The 17,244-nt window shown below is 41.3% G+C and overlaps 1 protein-coding gene across 5 annotated transcripts in view; it reads right to left on the bottom strand.

The window, feature by feature from the left end:
* Positions 1 to 12,976: 12,976 nt before the first annotated feature.
* MID1 (midline 1) overlaps positions 12,977 to 17,244 on the bottom strand; it is a 256,629-nt gene continuing 252,361 nt past the window's right edge. For 4 of the 5 annotated variants that reach the window (XM_089511601.1, XM_089511600.1, XM_089511598.1 and 1 more), the window contains exons 9-10: positions 16,570 to 16,777; positions 12,977 to 14,209 (exon numbers count right to left, since the gene is read on the bottom strand). In XM_089511601.1, coding sequence (XP_089367727.1) covers positions 13,861 to 14,209; positions 16,570 to 16,777 — 557 coding nt within the window. In that variant the 3' untranslated portion in view covers positions 12,977 to 13,860. Of the gene's footprint in view, positions 14,210 to 16,565; positions 16,778 to 17,244 lie in introns of all 5 variants that reach the window. The other variant, XM_089511602.1, reaches the window with a different exon arrangement.

Consider the following 17,244-nt stretch of genomic DNA (forward strand, 5'->3'; position numbering starts at 1 on the left):
TCTTTCATAGTGTTTCACCCCCTTTTCTCTCTTATAAAGCACTCTCTCTCTCTCTCTCTCTCAGTCTCTCAGGCATTTTTATGAATACCACTGTCATTTGCATGATGGGAGCAAAGAACTGAAAGACATTCCTGCAGTATATTAAAATGATCCCTTCTGGGGGATTATGGGGGGTGGATGAAGGAATGAATGAATAGATGCTAACATCTACACCCCACCCCCTTTATGGAAATGACAGCTGCAGAACTGAAACAACCTAATCATACCTGCTTAGAAATTGTATCATGTATTGTGCACCCAAACTCACACAGAGAATAGTGTCCACATGAATCATTTGTTGTGGGGCTTAGCTGAAAGTAAGTGGCAGCAATCCACTTTGTCTCCTAGGGCCATAAGAGATCAGTGCACAGGTTCTCAAATTTTCTTGGTTCGCAGCTTCCTGAGTCTTTTAGTAATTTTTTCAGAGCTCTCCTAGGTCAAAAGAAATAACTAATCATTCCATTTACTAAGTAGTTGTGTTCAAAATAACTATTTAGGATTGATTTTAAGTAGGAAAAATGATTGGAGTTGAAAAAAATAAGCATCTATCCCATTTCTCAGGATTGCAGGTTTCTTGTTATGTGCTGTCAAGTTGATTTCAGCTTATGCTGACCCTATGAGTGAGTGACTTCCAAGATATCCTGTTGACTTGCAAACTCTGGGCTGTGTCTTATTTATTGAGTAAATTGCTGTGTAATGCAGTCTTCCTCCTTTTCTACTGCCTACTGATGGTAGGCATTGCCTCTTTTTCCTACTGACTCACTGATGGCCTGGAATCCTGTTGGGAAGTTACAAGTGCATAAGCTGTAGTTATGGTGCTACACAATGAATCCCATCCTGATCCACCCAATCCCCACCTACTGGGCAGCAACTGCTGTTCCCCTGTTTATCAGGAAATAGCTGACATTCCCACCCCTTCCCATGAGCAATCTCCAGAGTGACAAGCAGAAGTAGGATTCCTCTCACAGTTCTCCCTTATGCTGAGTGAAAGGAGGGATGGGACTGTCAGCCGGCTGCTTCCTAGTCAACAGGGGAACTGGCCCCCATTGATAGAAGAGGATGCTGCCTAGTATTTGGAAGACTTTCATGGTTCCTATGAATCCCCCAAAGAAGGTGCTACATGGGATGCTACAAAATACAAAACACACAAGAGTGCATAACTCTAGATTACACATTCATAACTGTCCAACAGGATTCTGTTTATGGGCATTTTGGCCATCTTGGTAGCTGTATAAATCTCCTCCAGCACCACATTTGGCACTACACTTATCATCAACAGATGCTACAGTCCATCACATATTGCTGATAAGTGTACTTGTGTTCCTCTTCACAGGCCTATTCAAGTTACCCTTTCTGTTTTCAGAAGCCCACTTATAAAAACCTCATTTAGGCATGCATCTCAAGCTTTACATGTGCAAATTCACTTTGAAAGGATTAGACTCCACTAAAATTTGAATGACAATGCCTAAAACTGATGGAAGTCTAGCCCACTTGATAAATGTTGAGCCTGAAGGCAAATATTTTGGGGAAGGCAAAGTGCTGAAATGCTTGGAAGAAAAGGAGTAAACTGGGCAAGAAATACATGAAGATGGGGAATGAGAATCTGGTAATGTGTCACATAATCCTGGAGCAGGAAGGAGTGGTTTCACATGGCTGGGTTGTTAGTTTGTTTTTTTAAAGTAGGAAGACTAGAATATTTCAACTCTGTCCCCAACTTTGGGGATGAGAAAGAAAACCCAAACACTCCATTTGTTGTCGGACCCATTGCAACATCCCTTTCACCTGATGGTAGCTACTAAGTAGGGATAGAACTTTTGAATGGTGCAGGAATTTGACAACATGAAGGTCAAAGTATGCAGCTTTCCAGAAGAAGCATTCTTATGGTATTTATGTGTATATACATTTTTTTGGAATATAATTCTAACTCTTCCCAAACTTCTGCATAAATGGGTTAGTGCAGAGGGGAAGGAAGAAGAGGCGGACTAGAAAGTCAAGCTTTACTGTCACTATTCTCAATCCCCATTTGCTGAATGCAAGGTTTCCCTTTCACCAGCCCTTTGAAATATAAAGAAATATCTATATTGCTGCAGTTTAACTTCTCCCCCTTTTCACAAGCACTTTCCATGAGCAAAAGACCTGGGAAGCACTCTCTCTTAGCTGAAAGGCAGAAGGATCTGTTGCTGTGGCTACAACTGATCCACCATCATGAAGCCTGTCTCCAGGAAGTGAACATTTAAAACATCTCAGCAGCACTCCTGTGAGCTTGCTGGACATTCTGGTGTGCAGTTTGGAAACTGTTGGATCAATGCATATCATCGTAGCACCCAGCGGCATCAAAGTAGAGACCTGGGGAAATGATGGGATTAGTATGAACGGCTCAGTCTGCTTGAAGGAATATCATCTCCATTTCATTTTGTTCACTTACACCTAAGCAGTGAGGTTATGTGCTCTGTGTAACAACTGGGAGGAAATAGTGAGATTTTAAAAGAGTTGAAAACTAACATCCTTGGAAAAACTATTATTTATTTCTATATCAAAATATAGACTTCAAAACCTCAATAATATCTCCTACATAAACAGGAATGAGGGAACCACTTCATTTTCCCCCCTTGGTGAGGTAGCCTTATTCACAAATAAGCAAGCAAACAAAAACACATAGGCATTTATCACACTGAGGTTTTTGGGGGGTTTTGCAGCTCACATCCGGCATGACTGCGGGTCCATGATGCGAATTCACATAATAACGTGAATCTCTTATCAGACGCAATTCCTTTCTATGGGCTCTCCTTCCGTGGTGCTTCCGCAGTAATTCCAAAGTGACTCCTCATTTTGATGAATTCAGGAAAAAAGTGAATTCACAGAATTCGCTTCCAAGCTCACTTCGATTGCACTCCGAATTTGTCTGGTTTGGAATGCAACTTTGCTTCTGCTCTGGTACACCACTGCAAACCCCCCAGGTTGCAAATTTCCCATGATGTGGTGCTACAATTTCTCCCCATTTCCTTTCGGTGGTCCTTTCACTTTCAGGGCAACCGAGGGGGGGCATTGTTTACTCCGTTGTTGCTGGGATAAGGCTGAAACCTTTCCTGGGGGTTATGCATTTGTTAAACATTTTCACGTTATAATGTGAACTGGGCAAGACCCTGTTTTTCACCTTGGGCTTCCCATACCTCCCGTCTGCAATTGGGGGGGGGGGTTATGGTTTTCTTCCATTTCCTATCCCCCCGCCTCAGGCGCACTTCCCGGCTGCTATGTTGGAGGAGGAGCTGTGTATGTAGGGCAACTCATTTTTTTGTAATATATACATATGTGTATGTGCCTGTGAATATACATATATGTATATCTATCTGTCTATCTGTCTGTCTATCTATCCATGTGTGTGTTGAAATTGCTGAAATGAAAGAGAAAATAAAAAAGGGGATGAAGTAGACACAGAAAGATTCACGAGGCAAATATTCACGCAATCACACAATTACACGAAACAAGGAACAAGAACTTGTGCCCCTTTTCAACCCAGAAACATACAAGGTCACAATGCGTTCAGACCCCCACTGAGCATGTGCAAGGGTGCTGATTTGAATAATTGAATCCCACCGGTGTGGTAATACAATTTGAACTCACTCCGCTTTGCTTGAATCCGCATCATGTGACTTGCCTGGGATTCGATTCCCCCTTGATTCGGAAGGGCAACGGAAGGGCAACCAGGTGTGATAAAACAGTCACATTATAATGTGAATTTGCATAGCTGAACCAGGAGTCACCCCGGATCTGAGCTGCAAACATCTCCATGTGATAAACTTCATATCAAAGCAGCATGGCTCAGCCCAGCCACTTCAGCCAAAAAATACTCCCAGACTGGTTTACACAGACTGTACTGTACTGAGATAAACCCTTCTATTGGATTTACAGTCTAAAAGACATGACACAAAAGGAAAAGGGGGAAGAGTGGGGGGGGGGAGCAAGCACACTCTAGTTATTGGTTGCAGCTTTCTTATTTTTACTTTCTGGAAGGGAAAGGTGAAGGCAAATGCTACAGCTGTTCCTTCTCTGGACAAACTATGGGTTCTGACTGGTCAGCCTCTTGTTGGGATGTTCTTTCTGCAAGTCAGGAGTGCAGCCTTTCAGTGGCATGCTTCAGTGGCATCGATATGGGGGAGCAAACTACACCAGGTAACACCCCAGAGGAGAGGTAAGACCTGGTCAGGCCCTCCTCCTGGTTGGGCCCTTCTCCTGCTCAGGATGGAACTTTTGAATGGTGCAAGAATTTGACAACATAAAGGTCAAAGTGTGTAGCTTTCCAGAAGAAGCATTCCACCAGCTGTCAGCCACTTCTTCATTGCCTGGCTCTCTCCCCAAGGAGGAAACCAGGCCATGGAGGAGGAGCAGGGACGAGTGTGCCCCTTCCATCCTCTCCCACTACCTCATTTGCCTGGCTGTCCCCTGGCCATCCTGGGTGGGCAGTCAGGCAAGCAAGAAAGCAACTGAGGCAGCAGGAGGGGAGGAGAGGGAGGGAGGCAGCCACCGCAACATGGAGCAAAGGTGAGTGAGACAGGGGGCCTTGCACTGGCTGACAGCAACAGTAGTGATGCCACTGGCATCCCTCCAACTGTCTCAATTTGGCAGGGACAGGCCTCTTGATCCTCTACCATCCTACTTTTCCAGTTGCTTTAAAAATGTTCCAATATCTCTCATCACTTCCCACTTTCCCTCTTTGTCCTCATCTTATTGAGTTGCTGCAAACTGAGTTGAGAATGCAAAAGTAGTTTTCACTTAATTAGCTGAGGAAGGGAGGAAGGAGAATTGTGCACTTCCTGGTAAATTCAAGCAAAGGCACCGTGCAAATTAACAAATTAAGGTGGCATAGAAGTGAAATAAATAAACTGCTGTATTCTCTCCTAGCTTGTCTGTTATTCCTCATTAACCACTTTTGCCATTTTGAGCACACTCTAATATTACATGCATTGCCCAGTTTTCATCTGTGAAATGTTGGTGGGTATGCAATGGCTCTTAGTCCATTAGCCTAAGGCCTGACTCAGCTAACCTTCATCTCTGGAGACCTATGGAAATGTATCCCATGCATTCCCTTCCAACAGCCTTATTAACTATAGAAACAGAGTTGCCAGGAGCAACTGGCTTTGTTTCTTTTTGGTTATCCCTCCCCCGCCAAAAAACTCTTTTTGGGTGAAGTTCATAAAGTTCTGTCAAACTTTAGGAATTAATTTAAAGGGATGTTATGCACTGCAGTCATAGCCATCGTGATCCATAGGTAAGCCTCACGTGTTCAGTGGAACTTAATTTCTGGTAAATATTGATGGCTTCACAGGTTTAATTAGAAACCTACCCACACACTTCCTCAACTCATTCCAAATAACCATGCATACACTGAACTATGCTTCTCCCCCCTTGCTATCCCTAGCTGGACAGGAAAATAGTATTGCATGCATCATTCCCCACTAAATTCCAACCACAAGCAACTGCATTAATTTAGACTTTTTTTTCCATAATAAATCCCAACCCCATCTCACCAGATGTTTAGGAGAGGAAGGAAGAATGGATCCAGTCCTCATAAGTCTTCCAAACATCTGTCTGATTGGGTTCCAGTTTCTTTAAAGGGACTGTATATTCTCTTGTATATTCTCCATATAAGAACATATGGTCGTTCTAGTTCAAGCCAGTGATTAAAAGTTTGTTTCCCCCGTAAACTTTATATTAATTAGATTTTTTCCAACAGAGACAAAAAAGTGAGTTGAGAGTTCAACTATGTGGCTAATTCATCTGTGTAATAGCCACAGATACAGGAAACATAAGATTCCCACAAAGGGCTGACTCACTTATTTTGTGTCATGATTAAGTGCCTTATGCCAAAATATAAATCACACAGTATGGATACTTGGTTACAGTAAGTTGGCAGGCAGCAGCATTTGCCCACACAACAGAGATACAGAAACAGGAACAAGGCAGATTCAGATATACATCTATCCACATGTCTTACTCTGGTCATAGCATTACATTATATGATAATACAGTCCACAACATGGTTGTTCTTCAATATTTATGCATCATAATTTGCTGTCAATGCCCTCCTTTATTCTGCACAGGACAAACAAACCAGTCTCTCAGCAAAAGGATCAAAGGACACAGATCTAACATCCCAAATGACAAGGTTACAAAACAAATGCTATCCTATTAGTGACATATGCAAGCACAAGTTGCACAATTCAAGTGGAGCTGTTATTTTCACTTTGCACAATGGCTGTATTAAGCTGACAGCAGCAGAAGTGGAGCTGGACATGCAGAACCATTGCACAAGTGGATGTGTCAAAGGGTGAATTATGCACCATGCAATAGGACCCATTCATGAACATGTGCTGCACAATGCCTCTATTCTGCCTGTGGGTTGTGTAGTGCTAGGTAGCATATCTTCACCAGCATACGTTTACACTACAATGTGACAATTTAGGATTGCAGCTAAAGAATATTGGGGAGGGGGGGAGAGGCATTTTCATATCCTCCTTTCATCTGAGGGAACCCAGATGGGCCTCCTTTTTTGCAGTTCTATGTTTACTGTTCCAGTAAAAAACTTGCCTCTTTGTTCTGCATTCTTCTTTCTAGGGGTTCATGCCATTCTCCTTCTATCTGCAATGTTTTATCTGTGATCCACTCCAGTCACTGCCAGTCCTACCTTTCCCCATCCTCCCTTGTTCCCTGATTGCCAGTTCTCTTCAACCCAATCCTGCCATCCACCCTCTCCTATTTATGCACCTTCTTTTCACAGAGGTGATGGGGCTTTATCTCTGTGAAAAGAAAGCAAGGAAAACTGAATGTGTTTCCTCATTCTCCAAATTAATATGTTCCAAAAATGTGGAGAAGAGGGAGGCTACATATAAAAAGGGCCATGGCACTTGTCATGCTGTCATGGTGGAGAATTGGTTGGCCATGCCCTTTATCCTATGCCCAAGGACAAACTAAACTGGAAGAATTTGTAGGATAGAGATAATTTCTATTAATAGAAAAAAATCTACACAATACGTGCTGCTTAATGTTACCTTTCTTCAAAAATATAAATAAATACAGAAGTGGCAGAACTGTTTTTACAGGATATTCACATGCTATGATGTACTGCAGAAAAATCTATAAGTTACAAACATGATTTGATTGCTAGTGACCAACTGTATGTTCACAGATGCAGGTTGTTACTGTACTGGCTAAACATGTTAACTGCCTTTTTTGCTTACATTGTACAATAAATAGTTCATATTGATTGTCCTAGAAGTACATTTAAAAATGTACAGGTGGCTATATGTCAAAGTCAACTTGAAGCAAATAACAACAATATATACACCAGTGTACACAGATATATGCAAAGATTTCAAGATGCTTCAGCATTGTATCTGTTATAGCTTTGAAAATATGAGCGGAAAGCTTGAATGCGCATCATCCATGCCACCATGTCACCATGCTAAGGCAACAAAAGATATTCACTTGCTTGGATCACCATAATTCAGAAATGACTTGAAGGTACACAACAACAATACCAAATCCCCTCTACCCTACCCTACCTTATAAGCAAACACAGGCGCGTTACAGACCGCCCCTTTGGGGCGGCCTGTAGGCGCACCTTTCCCCGCCGGATCGGGGCCTCAGCGGCCAGAGCGGCAGCCGCTGAAGCCCTGATCTGCTGCTTTCTGGGCTGCAGGGAAGCGGCAAAGGCCCCTTCCCCGCAGCCTGGAAAGGGGTGTCCTTGGGGCTTCAAGCCCCAAGGACACCCCGCGGTGGCGGGGAGAAGGAGAAAGGGGCCGTTTGGCCCCTGTCTCCTTTGGTCCGCTGGGCGCAGCTGTCTGAAGGCTGCTCCCAGCGGACCAAACCAGGAAGGAGCTCCGAAATGCGACCCCAATACGTCACAACCGCGCCGCCTCGTTTGGAGGCGGTGCGGTCGTCACGTATCGATGGTGGCGGCCGTGTGGAATGGGCGCCACCATTTTGTGCGCGCACAGCGCGCACTAGGGTTAGGGCAGTGCGGAAGCACTGCCCCGTCTTAACCCTAGTACGCGCTCTGTGCGTACTTTTTAGCCCGTCTGTAACGGGCCACATTTGAAGTATTAAGATCATCTGGGTATAGTACTGAACCCATTATTCCACTGGTGTCAGTCATCCTATTACACCACCAAAATAATGTTGAAGAAGAATATAAGAGGAGGGAAGGAGTTCGCAACGAAAGGAGACACCCATAGTCATGTAATCATGAAACATGATGCCGAGGCTCCTGTCTGTTAAATGATACTTTGCAGCTGGGGAAAATACATGGAGAAATGCCTGTGCATCGACTCATTCTGTTTTAAATGTTGGAGGTTTCTTATGGCATGTGTTAAAAAGAAAACACTGTGGTGGGATGGAGAGCTGAAAAAAAAGAAGATGGGACAAAGAGTGTATTGTTTGGATCACCAATATGAAAGCATAATGTTCCAAGTAGAAACAACCCTCTGAAGTAGAGTTGGGGGACACCTGACTTAAGGAGACAACATGTGAAAGGGATCTAGGAGTCCAAGTAGACCACAAGTTGAACATGAGTCAACAATGCGATGCGGCAGCTAACAAGGCCAATGTGATTTTAGGCTGCATTAATAGAAGTATAGTGTCTATATCAAGGGAAATAATAGTGCCACTCTATTCTGCCTTGGTCAGACCCCACCTGGAATACTGTGTCCAGTTCTGGGCGCCACAATTTAAAAAGGACATTGAGAAACTGGAGAGTGTCCAAAGGAGGGCGACTAAAATGGTGAAAGGTCTGGAAACCATGCCTTATGAGGAACGCCTTAGGGAGCTGGGTATGTTTATCCTGGAGAAAAGAAGGTTAAGAGGTGATATGATAGCCCTATTTAAATATTTGAAGGGATGTCATATTGAGGAGGGAGCAAGATTGTTTTCTGCTGCTCCTGAGACTAGGACCCGGAGCAATGGATGCAAGCTCCAGGAAAAGAGATTCCACCTCAACATTAGGAGGAACATCCTGACAGTAAGGGCTGTTCGACAGTGGAACAAACTCCCTCAGAGTGTAGTGGAGTCTCCCTCCTTGGAGGTCTTCAAACGGAGGCTGGATGGCCATCTGTCGGGGATGCTTTGATTTGGATTTCCTGCATGGCAGGGGGTTGGACTGGATGGCCCTTGTGGTCTCTTCCAACTCTATGATTCTATGATTCTATGAGTAGAGGAATTCTCCATCTGGTCCCACATGCCATCCCTGATTTTAAGATAGAACATTCTGGAACAGTGTGTGTGTGTATACCACCTGATTGTCACGTTGAACAGCTGAGGTAAATTCCATCAAAAGGTTCAGTGCTTCTGTGACATAAATGGAGATTGTCCTAAAAATTAATTACACTGCATATGCTAATCATCTGACCCACTGAAGAATGTCCATTTATTACTAAACCGCTATTTTACAAATGGCCACTATACTTTGCACACCTTATTTCTGTCTCATCTGTTACATCTGCTTCCCATCACATTCGCTTTCTTCTGCCCTTGTCACACATCTGATCTCTGAATCCCAAGATAACACTTAACGAGTCTGATCAAGTTGAATGCTGTCGGTAAAGGTTAAACCATAAGAAATTATTTAGTATCCAGGGTATCAAAAGCTTCTGTTGTTGTTTTTATCGTACAGAGAATCACACAGACACTTATTAGAAACCACAGGCCAAATTCCCTAGCTTGTTTGTTAAATGAAATAGTTAATTGAATTAATGAAGGCAAACAAAAATCCATCAGTGATACCTTTATTGGCCAACCGAAATGCACAATATACTTGTTGCAAGCTTTCGAAGCTCCATGGGCTTGTTCATCAGGCAAGATGTTACAAACCAAACAGGAGGGGGGGGGGGGAACAATTGGAGATGTTAGTCAAATGCCTGCATGTTGTTTCAGTCCTTAGTAGAGATGGTATACTGGGGAGGATATATTTTCTGCAGGCAGGCTCCTCCTTCTTCTGGCCATGTGGCAATACGGATCTCATTGGAATGGAGACATACGTGGCTGCAAAAGAGGGGTCCCTGTTAAGATGCAAATGGACATTAAATTTCCTGGACTTTGAAAATCTGCCTAATGCCTAGAATTTATTTCCTTAAACAGTAGAAAATATTACTTTTTACACGAAGGAATTTGTGTGTGTTTCCATTTCTTACATTTATTTTGAAATGTAATTTTGTTCTACCTTACAAAAAAGAGTAACATTAGTTATGTTACTTATCCCTTGTTTTTTTTTCCAAACTCTTCTGAGCACATTACAATAAAATATTATGAAAACAGAGGCTTTCATTCAACTTCATATATTAGTTTTATTTGCCTCTCACTTTAAGTACTATGATTTTTTCACACCTTTTCACCACTCTGTTGTTGGCTATCTTTTGAAAAGGAAGCCTTCCTTAGAGTAATTATACATCTGCCACTTAAAAATGCTTTTGAATAGGTTTTTTAAAATTTATTTTTAAGTGCTCTAGTGTCAGCTATTTAAATTGGTTGCATTTAGCCACAATTTTAATCTTTTGGTACTTTATTTGTCAATTAAACATAGGTACATAATTTCCAAGATCAGTTTTTAGCAAACTATCTCAGTATTTTGTCAATTTCCCATTTTTTAAAAGATATTACTTTTTAAATAAATCAGGTGTGCTGATGTATATACATGTGTTGCTGGGTGTTTTTCTTTTTTAAAATACATAGCTTAAAAGGGAAAGAAAGCTAATAAAATGATTTCTTTTCTCAACCATTGTAGTTTCTCTGAAAAATTCACAACAGCAGCAGTGAAGGAAATGGCAATGGGACAGGTTGGCAGGAAGGAAGGAAGTGCATTGTTGTAATGTATCACTTATGCCATAAGGGGATGGTGTCAACATCAGAAAGCATAACTTGGGAATTGTGGTAATATGCTGTATTAAAGTGGAGCAGGATTTCTGATGGGCCTGAAAATGCACATGTAACTTGGTGTTGTGTATTCCTTCACGGCCATATTGTAAAGCTCTGTTCAGGTGCTTGCCTGAATATATATAGGAATTCTATGACGGTTTGAAGAGGTTTTTGTAACTACAATCATTTGGCTGTGGTCACAAATCTCCAGTGACTAGCAATCCTACTAAGATTGACTTCCTGATGACAGGACCTTTGTCATCAGTTGAATGTGGTTATAGAGCACTCCTCAGACTTCCATGGTGAACGCACAAGGATGTAACATAAGCCCAGATGCTGGGGTGTTGGGGCTGACATGCCACGTCCCTGTTCCCAGCTTTAGTCCTGTGCATATTAGGTTGAATTTCTGAACAGATCTATAGCAGACAACATTTTAATAATCATGGTGGAGCCGAACCTTAGTTTTTCATGGTTGCAATTACTTTATCACCATTCCGATATACATTTTTTTAAAAAAAGTAGCCACAGAATATTAGCAGAAAAGTGTGATCTGCTGTTGAACATACCTTTAGTTCAAAGGTTCAGAACATATGAAAATTCTGCTCCCAAAGTGATAACTGTAGAATATTACCTCTGTGTGCATCTAATTATAATGGAGTCCTCTAGAAGTCTATACTTTCTTATAGCAGATTTTTCTTTATGCACCACATCAGTGATTGTAAAGGTAACTCCACATAGAGGGAGGAGTAAATTGTTCTGATTGAAGCAAGAAGACAGTATAAGGAAAAGTGAGTATGTAAGTGATTAGGAGCTGCTTCCATCTTGCCAATGAAAAGGAAAAAAGGATAGAAAAGCAGAAAAGAAAAGCACTTTCCTAATTACTGTACACAACTTCAGATAGCAGTGGCTAAGAAGAAACCAATTTCAATTTGTTGGGGAGAGGGCTATTCATACCCTCCTTAGCCAGTAAACTAATCCAGGAAAGAAACCTGCATCTTTGGTGGTAATGTTTCTGTTTGAGAAGCTATGTACAGAGTAAAAACTCAAAGAGGCAGTGCACTTGTGAGCCAATATGCTCTCAAACAAATTAAAATTAGGGTCTCTCTCTCTTAAGAGTCATAAAGTGACTCTTAGATTGTAAGCCTGAGGGGCAGGGAACCGTCTAACTAAAAGATTGTATGTACAGCGCTGTGTAAATTTACAGTGCTTTATAAATAAAGGTTAATAATAAAATGAACCACAACCATGATCCCCCATCTGTAACAATGACCATACTATGTTGCTCAGCATTATTAAAGTGGCTGTATAAGGTAGTGAATCTGAATATGGACGTCAGAGATGCTTCTGAGGTAAAATACGATTTGAGATCAACTAATCAGATCAAACTGCTTGATCTTTAACTTGGCAATATGCTTTTTTAAATAGTATAAATTAATGATAAATATGTCTTTTGTGCCAAAGGCACCAGATTTTGCCTAAGCTAAGCAAGGTCAGCTGTGGTTAGCACATGGATGGGAGACTGGCAATGAATAACAGGTACCGTTGGTTATATTTCAGAGGAAGGATCGGCTAAAACCACTTTTGAGGCTTCCTTGCTTAAGAAAACCCCATGGGGTTGCCATAAGTTGCAGTGACTTGAAGGCACATACACACAAAGGTATGTCCTTAAGAAGTTAGTGGTAATTGTTTGCTTACATGACTGTTGAATTCATATTCTGTATTTCAACCATTATATAAAAATGTTTTTAGCAGTATAATTTTATAAACAAGTATTGGACTGGCCATGATGTATTGGACTTGCCATGATGCATTCAACATGCAAAAGGATTTGTTTCTTTAGTGCAGGGGGGAGGGTGAAGAGAAAGAGCCAAGATCACACAAAATGCATGTTCTTGGTTCCATTATGTGCCCATAAAAAATGTCAGGCTTGAACATCACTGGAGGATCACAGGAATGAGATATTTTCACAGGCTTTGGATGGCCCCTAGATTCCTCCAAATATTCAACACAATGACACAATGGAGTGCAACCTCTTTCCAGGCACTGATTACAAAACAGATACCTGTGCTATTTTTATTGACACACTATAACATAATATAACAAAATGCTCACATTTAAATTTCATATCTGTTGTACGTTGCCTACCTGTAGCACTGCATAAGTGGGTGCTTTGTGTACCTTTTAAATGATGTGAATCCACATCAATGAAAGCATAACTTGACCATCAATTGATCTCAGTGGTACTTGGACTTAAAATTCAGTCTTCCAGTGCTGCTGGTTTTCTGAGACAAAAACTGAATGTACACATCCTTAAAAGTGACAAAGGTGAACTGTCAGTAGAAAAGAAAATTGCTAACAGTAATATTGACTGTAAATTGATTGAGACACAGACATTTCTTGATGTATACATTAATGTGTTCTATGTTCAAAGAATATTTCATGTAATAAAAATGGCACTTAAGAAAGTACCATATGAAAAAAAATTGAAGAATCAGTACTGAATCCTTCTCTCAGATAAATTCCAACTTGCTTTCTCTTATTAAAAAAAAAATAATCAAAATATGGAAAATGGCTAATAAAAACTTTGTGATAGAGCCCTTAATGTGCAAAACCAAGTCATCCTTACGAGGTGCCCAAATGCAAATATCCAAATCAGTTTTTTTCCTTCTTTTTATAAATAATTTATAAATTTTTCTGAAAGAGACTAAATACAAAAGCATTTTGAGACATTATTAAAGCCATATCTTGCCTTTAATACAAAACAAACAGCAAAGACGGAAGAGAGCATCCCATTCTGAGTTCTGGCTATGAGCATTAGGGACACTTTTGTTTGAAATGTATTCATGTCCATGCTTTTTCCAGTCACAATTCAGTGGGAGTTATACTGGACATTCACCATCCTTTTACGTCCAGCAACAATCATGGCATCTGCTCAATGGAATCTAAGTGATCTGGAATGGGAAGGCCTGTTATTATTGTCAAACACTTATTCCAGACAGTGAAGGTTGGGCACACAGGCTGTGCAAATGCAATGTCAAAAGTGTAAAGGTGTAGAGAGTTCAAAGCGTCATAAAAGGCCAAGGAACCATTGTCATAGTCCAACAAAATGCCAACACGACGAAGGTGGGGTGCAGGCTCAATTGGAATTTCTTTGCTGTTGTGCCTCACAACCCACGTATTATTACAACGACAAAGAACCCAAGAAGCAGAATTCTTTCCAATCCATTCATGTTTGGGTGCTGATTTGTATGAAATACCAATGGCATACCTGTAAAACAAAAAGCATTTTGAAAAAAAGACACACTTCATATCACCTAGTTTTCTATATTTTAGTCTATTGTGCCCATGCCTCTTTCTGTTTATGCATTTCATATTCTCAGAGCTAACCAAAATGTCAACAGGTCTTTAATTACTTTTCTTCATTATATTGCAAGAAGGAGGTTGTGCAAAGATTATTGCTTCAAATATTCTGTACTGTAATAGTTCCATGATACAAAGCTGGGATACTAAAAATAAAAAAGATTTGACTTTTATTTGTTAAGACAATTACCTGGAACTTTGAGCTGAGAATATTCGCTCTGCTGATAACTGCTCATTCTTTTCCTCGCAGGCTATAGCTATTCAACCACCACCCTGCCTTGGCTCACAAATTTATCAAGAATGAATGAGCACTCTCTGCTATCCCCTTTTCCCAACAATGACAAACAGCCCTCTCATTTTAAGGAAGCTTCGCCCCATTTCTTACAAGAGAAAGCAGGCAGTGTGGAAGATAACAGGTAGTGAATAGCCCCTGAAAGTCCCAAAGCAGCAATGATGGCTTTAATGTCAGTGGCATAGCAAATCCACTCTGAGTTTTAGTTTGAATGTGAAAGGATTATTCTAAAGGGTTGAATCTTATTCCTCAAGTAGGCTCAAATAGCAACTTTATAGTTCAAAGTAAACAGAACAGCCTTACTGCTGAAATGAGAACAACCAGTTTCCACTGCACCACAGTCTGCTATAATGATAACCACCCAGGAATCATGAAGTGGAGTAAAAAAATCTCCATAACTGAGAGCACGAGATTTAGGGGTTGAGTAGATGGGCCAAGGTAGCACAGGCTCAGCCCATGCTATTCTGGCCAGGGTGCTGACCTGGGTTGGTCCCCAGGTTGGCATGGGAATGGGTGGGTGTTTACATGCCCATCCCTATGCTGCCCCAGGACCTGCTACTTGCACATGCTCCTTACCTTGTCATGACATCATTCCTACTGAGAAGTTCCCTTCCCCCCGTCACCGATCTGATATGGAAATGGGTTGGCTGGCTGCATGTGGCCAGGTGCCCTATTTCTGCATCTGATGTGGAGACAGGGAGCTTCTTAGTAGGAGCAATGGTGGAGCAAGGTAAGGAGTGCAGGGGGGCATTTAAACAGCCGTGGTGAGTCAAACTGACCTGGGATAAAGACTGTTTACCCTGGGATCTGGCCCAATCCTGTCCATGGAGTTTTGGCCTGCATCCTCTTAACAAGACAATGTGAAGTCGGGAGGAACATGAGCCTTTTGGCCCATGCAGATAGCACCAAGGAAAAATAAAGCATTATTTTGAACTATAAAGAAACCTCTACAGAAGAATGCAGAGACATAGCTGTGTTAGACTGTAATATCAGAATGCAAAGGAATCTTGTAGCACCTTTGAAAATGAGTGAAAGATATTGTAGCCCAAGCTTTTGTAGACTTGTTATACTTTCTCAGATGCAGTCTATAAAAGCATATGCTACAACATCTTTTGCTCAGTTAGAAGCTGAACAGACTGCCCCTTTCAGCGCTGGATCGGGGCTGTGACAACTACATGCCATGGCCCCAATCTGGCATTTCTGAGGTGCAAAAAGGAGCTGTAAAAATGGCTCCTTTTTGTGCTATGGAAAGGGCATATTTGCTGCTGTAGCAGAACCTTCTGGTGCTCCTTTTGGCACTGCATCATCTGGACGCAGTGCCAAAAGAGTGCTGTGATACCACCCACCATGCATTCAGGCACACGGCATAATAGCAGTATCAGGGCAGCATTGGGGCACGCATCGTGTGAAAGCCATGCCCCCGCTCTTCCCTGAGGCCAGCGTTTATTGCTGGTCTGTCGAGGCTGTTAGTCTCAAAGGTGCTGCAAGAAGAACCTTTCTATAGAAGAACCACACCCTTGAGTGTGTCATCACACCCCTGAAATGCTCTCAGGCTTCCAAACATAAGAGGTGGGTGCAGTGTATATAAGAAACATATTTTGTCTTACTGTCGTTTCTAGTTCTGGAAGGGGTCAAGAAGAACTGATTAAAAATAAATAAATAAGAGGCTACAGGTAGATTGCCAAAATGTCTATTTAGATCTGGGTTAAAGAGTAAGCCAGTGAGCTTTATTTTTGTAGTATGTTGTTACTTTTGTGTAATTCTTCTTTAAGGCACTAAATGTTTGATTTATTTTTATTGTGAAACATCATTTTCTTTAGTGATGTATATAACAGAAACAGATCATTAGTGATATATTTCTATTACTCTCTGTTAGTTATTTGTTCACCCTTTAGGAAATACAAGCAATTCACATGGTTTTACTTGAGACAAAAATGAAAGAAAGCCTGTGTGGATGTATGGTTTGACCCACCTACCATGTACTTCCACTGATAACCACTTCCCAGTAATGACGTCCACTGTCAATAAACACATTGCCAGCTACTCCATAACTCCCTTGGCTGGTGAAACGTTCAGGTGTGTGGCTCTTTTTAGAAGAGGTTTCATCACGCTCCACTGTCAGGTTGTCATGAGATATTTTCAACTTTCTGTGGGCAGACTTAGCATCGAGTTTGAATGGTTGGCCTTGATTGTAAACAAAATACAAAGAGTATAAAAATTTTAAAATGAGCCCTGGATCATGACATTTTATTCTGACTACAGAATTGTTACCAAGAATAGCCTTTGGTTTTCTTCCTATAAGAGTGGATGAAACAGCCATTCATTTGCTTCTAGTAACACTACTTTTGGAGTGGCTAGTAAATCTGTTTCCTATCCTACTGGGTGTTCCCATTATCCCTATGGGTGCATTCTGTATTTTATTTGAAACTAGTTATATTCACAAGGAAATAGAATGTTTTTCACGACCCAAGAGGTGGACTAGATGCCCCATGTGATCCCTTCCAGCTCTGATTCTGTTCAACCATTTGTGTATGAGTGGAATCTTAAACATGTCTACTCAGATACTGGGTTCATTCAGATTTGCTTTCACATAAAAAATGGTATAGAATTGCATTCTAAATGAGTTACCATAACAAGTTGAAAGACTGTAG

This window comes from Sceloporus occidentalis, unplaced genomic scaffold (genome assembly GCF_023333645.1).
Source record: "Sceloporus occidentalis isolate IW3139 unplaced genomic scaffold, rSceOcc1.0.p SCAF_2, whole genome shotgun sequence".
Lineage (NCBI taxonomy): Eukaryota > Metazoa > Chordata > Lepidosauria > Squamata > Phrynosomatidae > Sceloporus > Sceloporus occidentalis.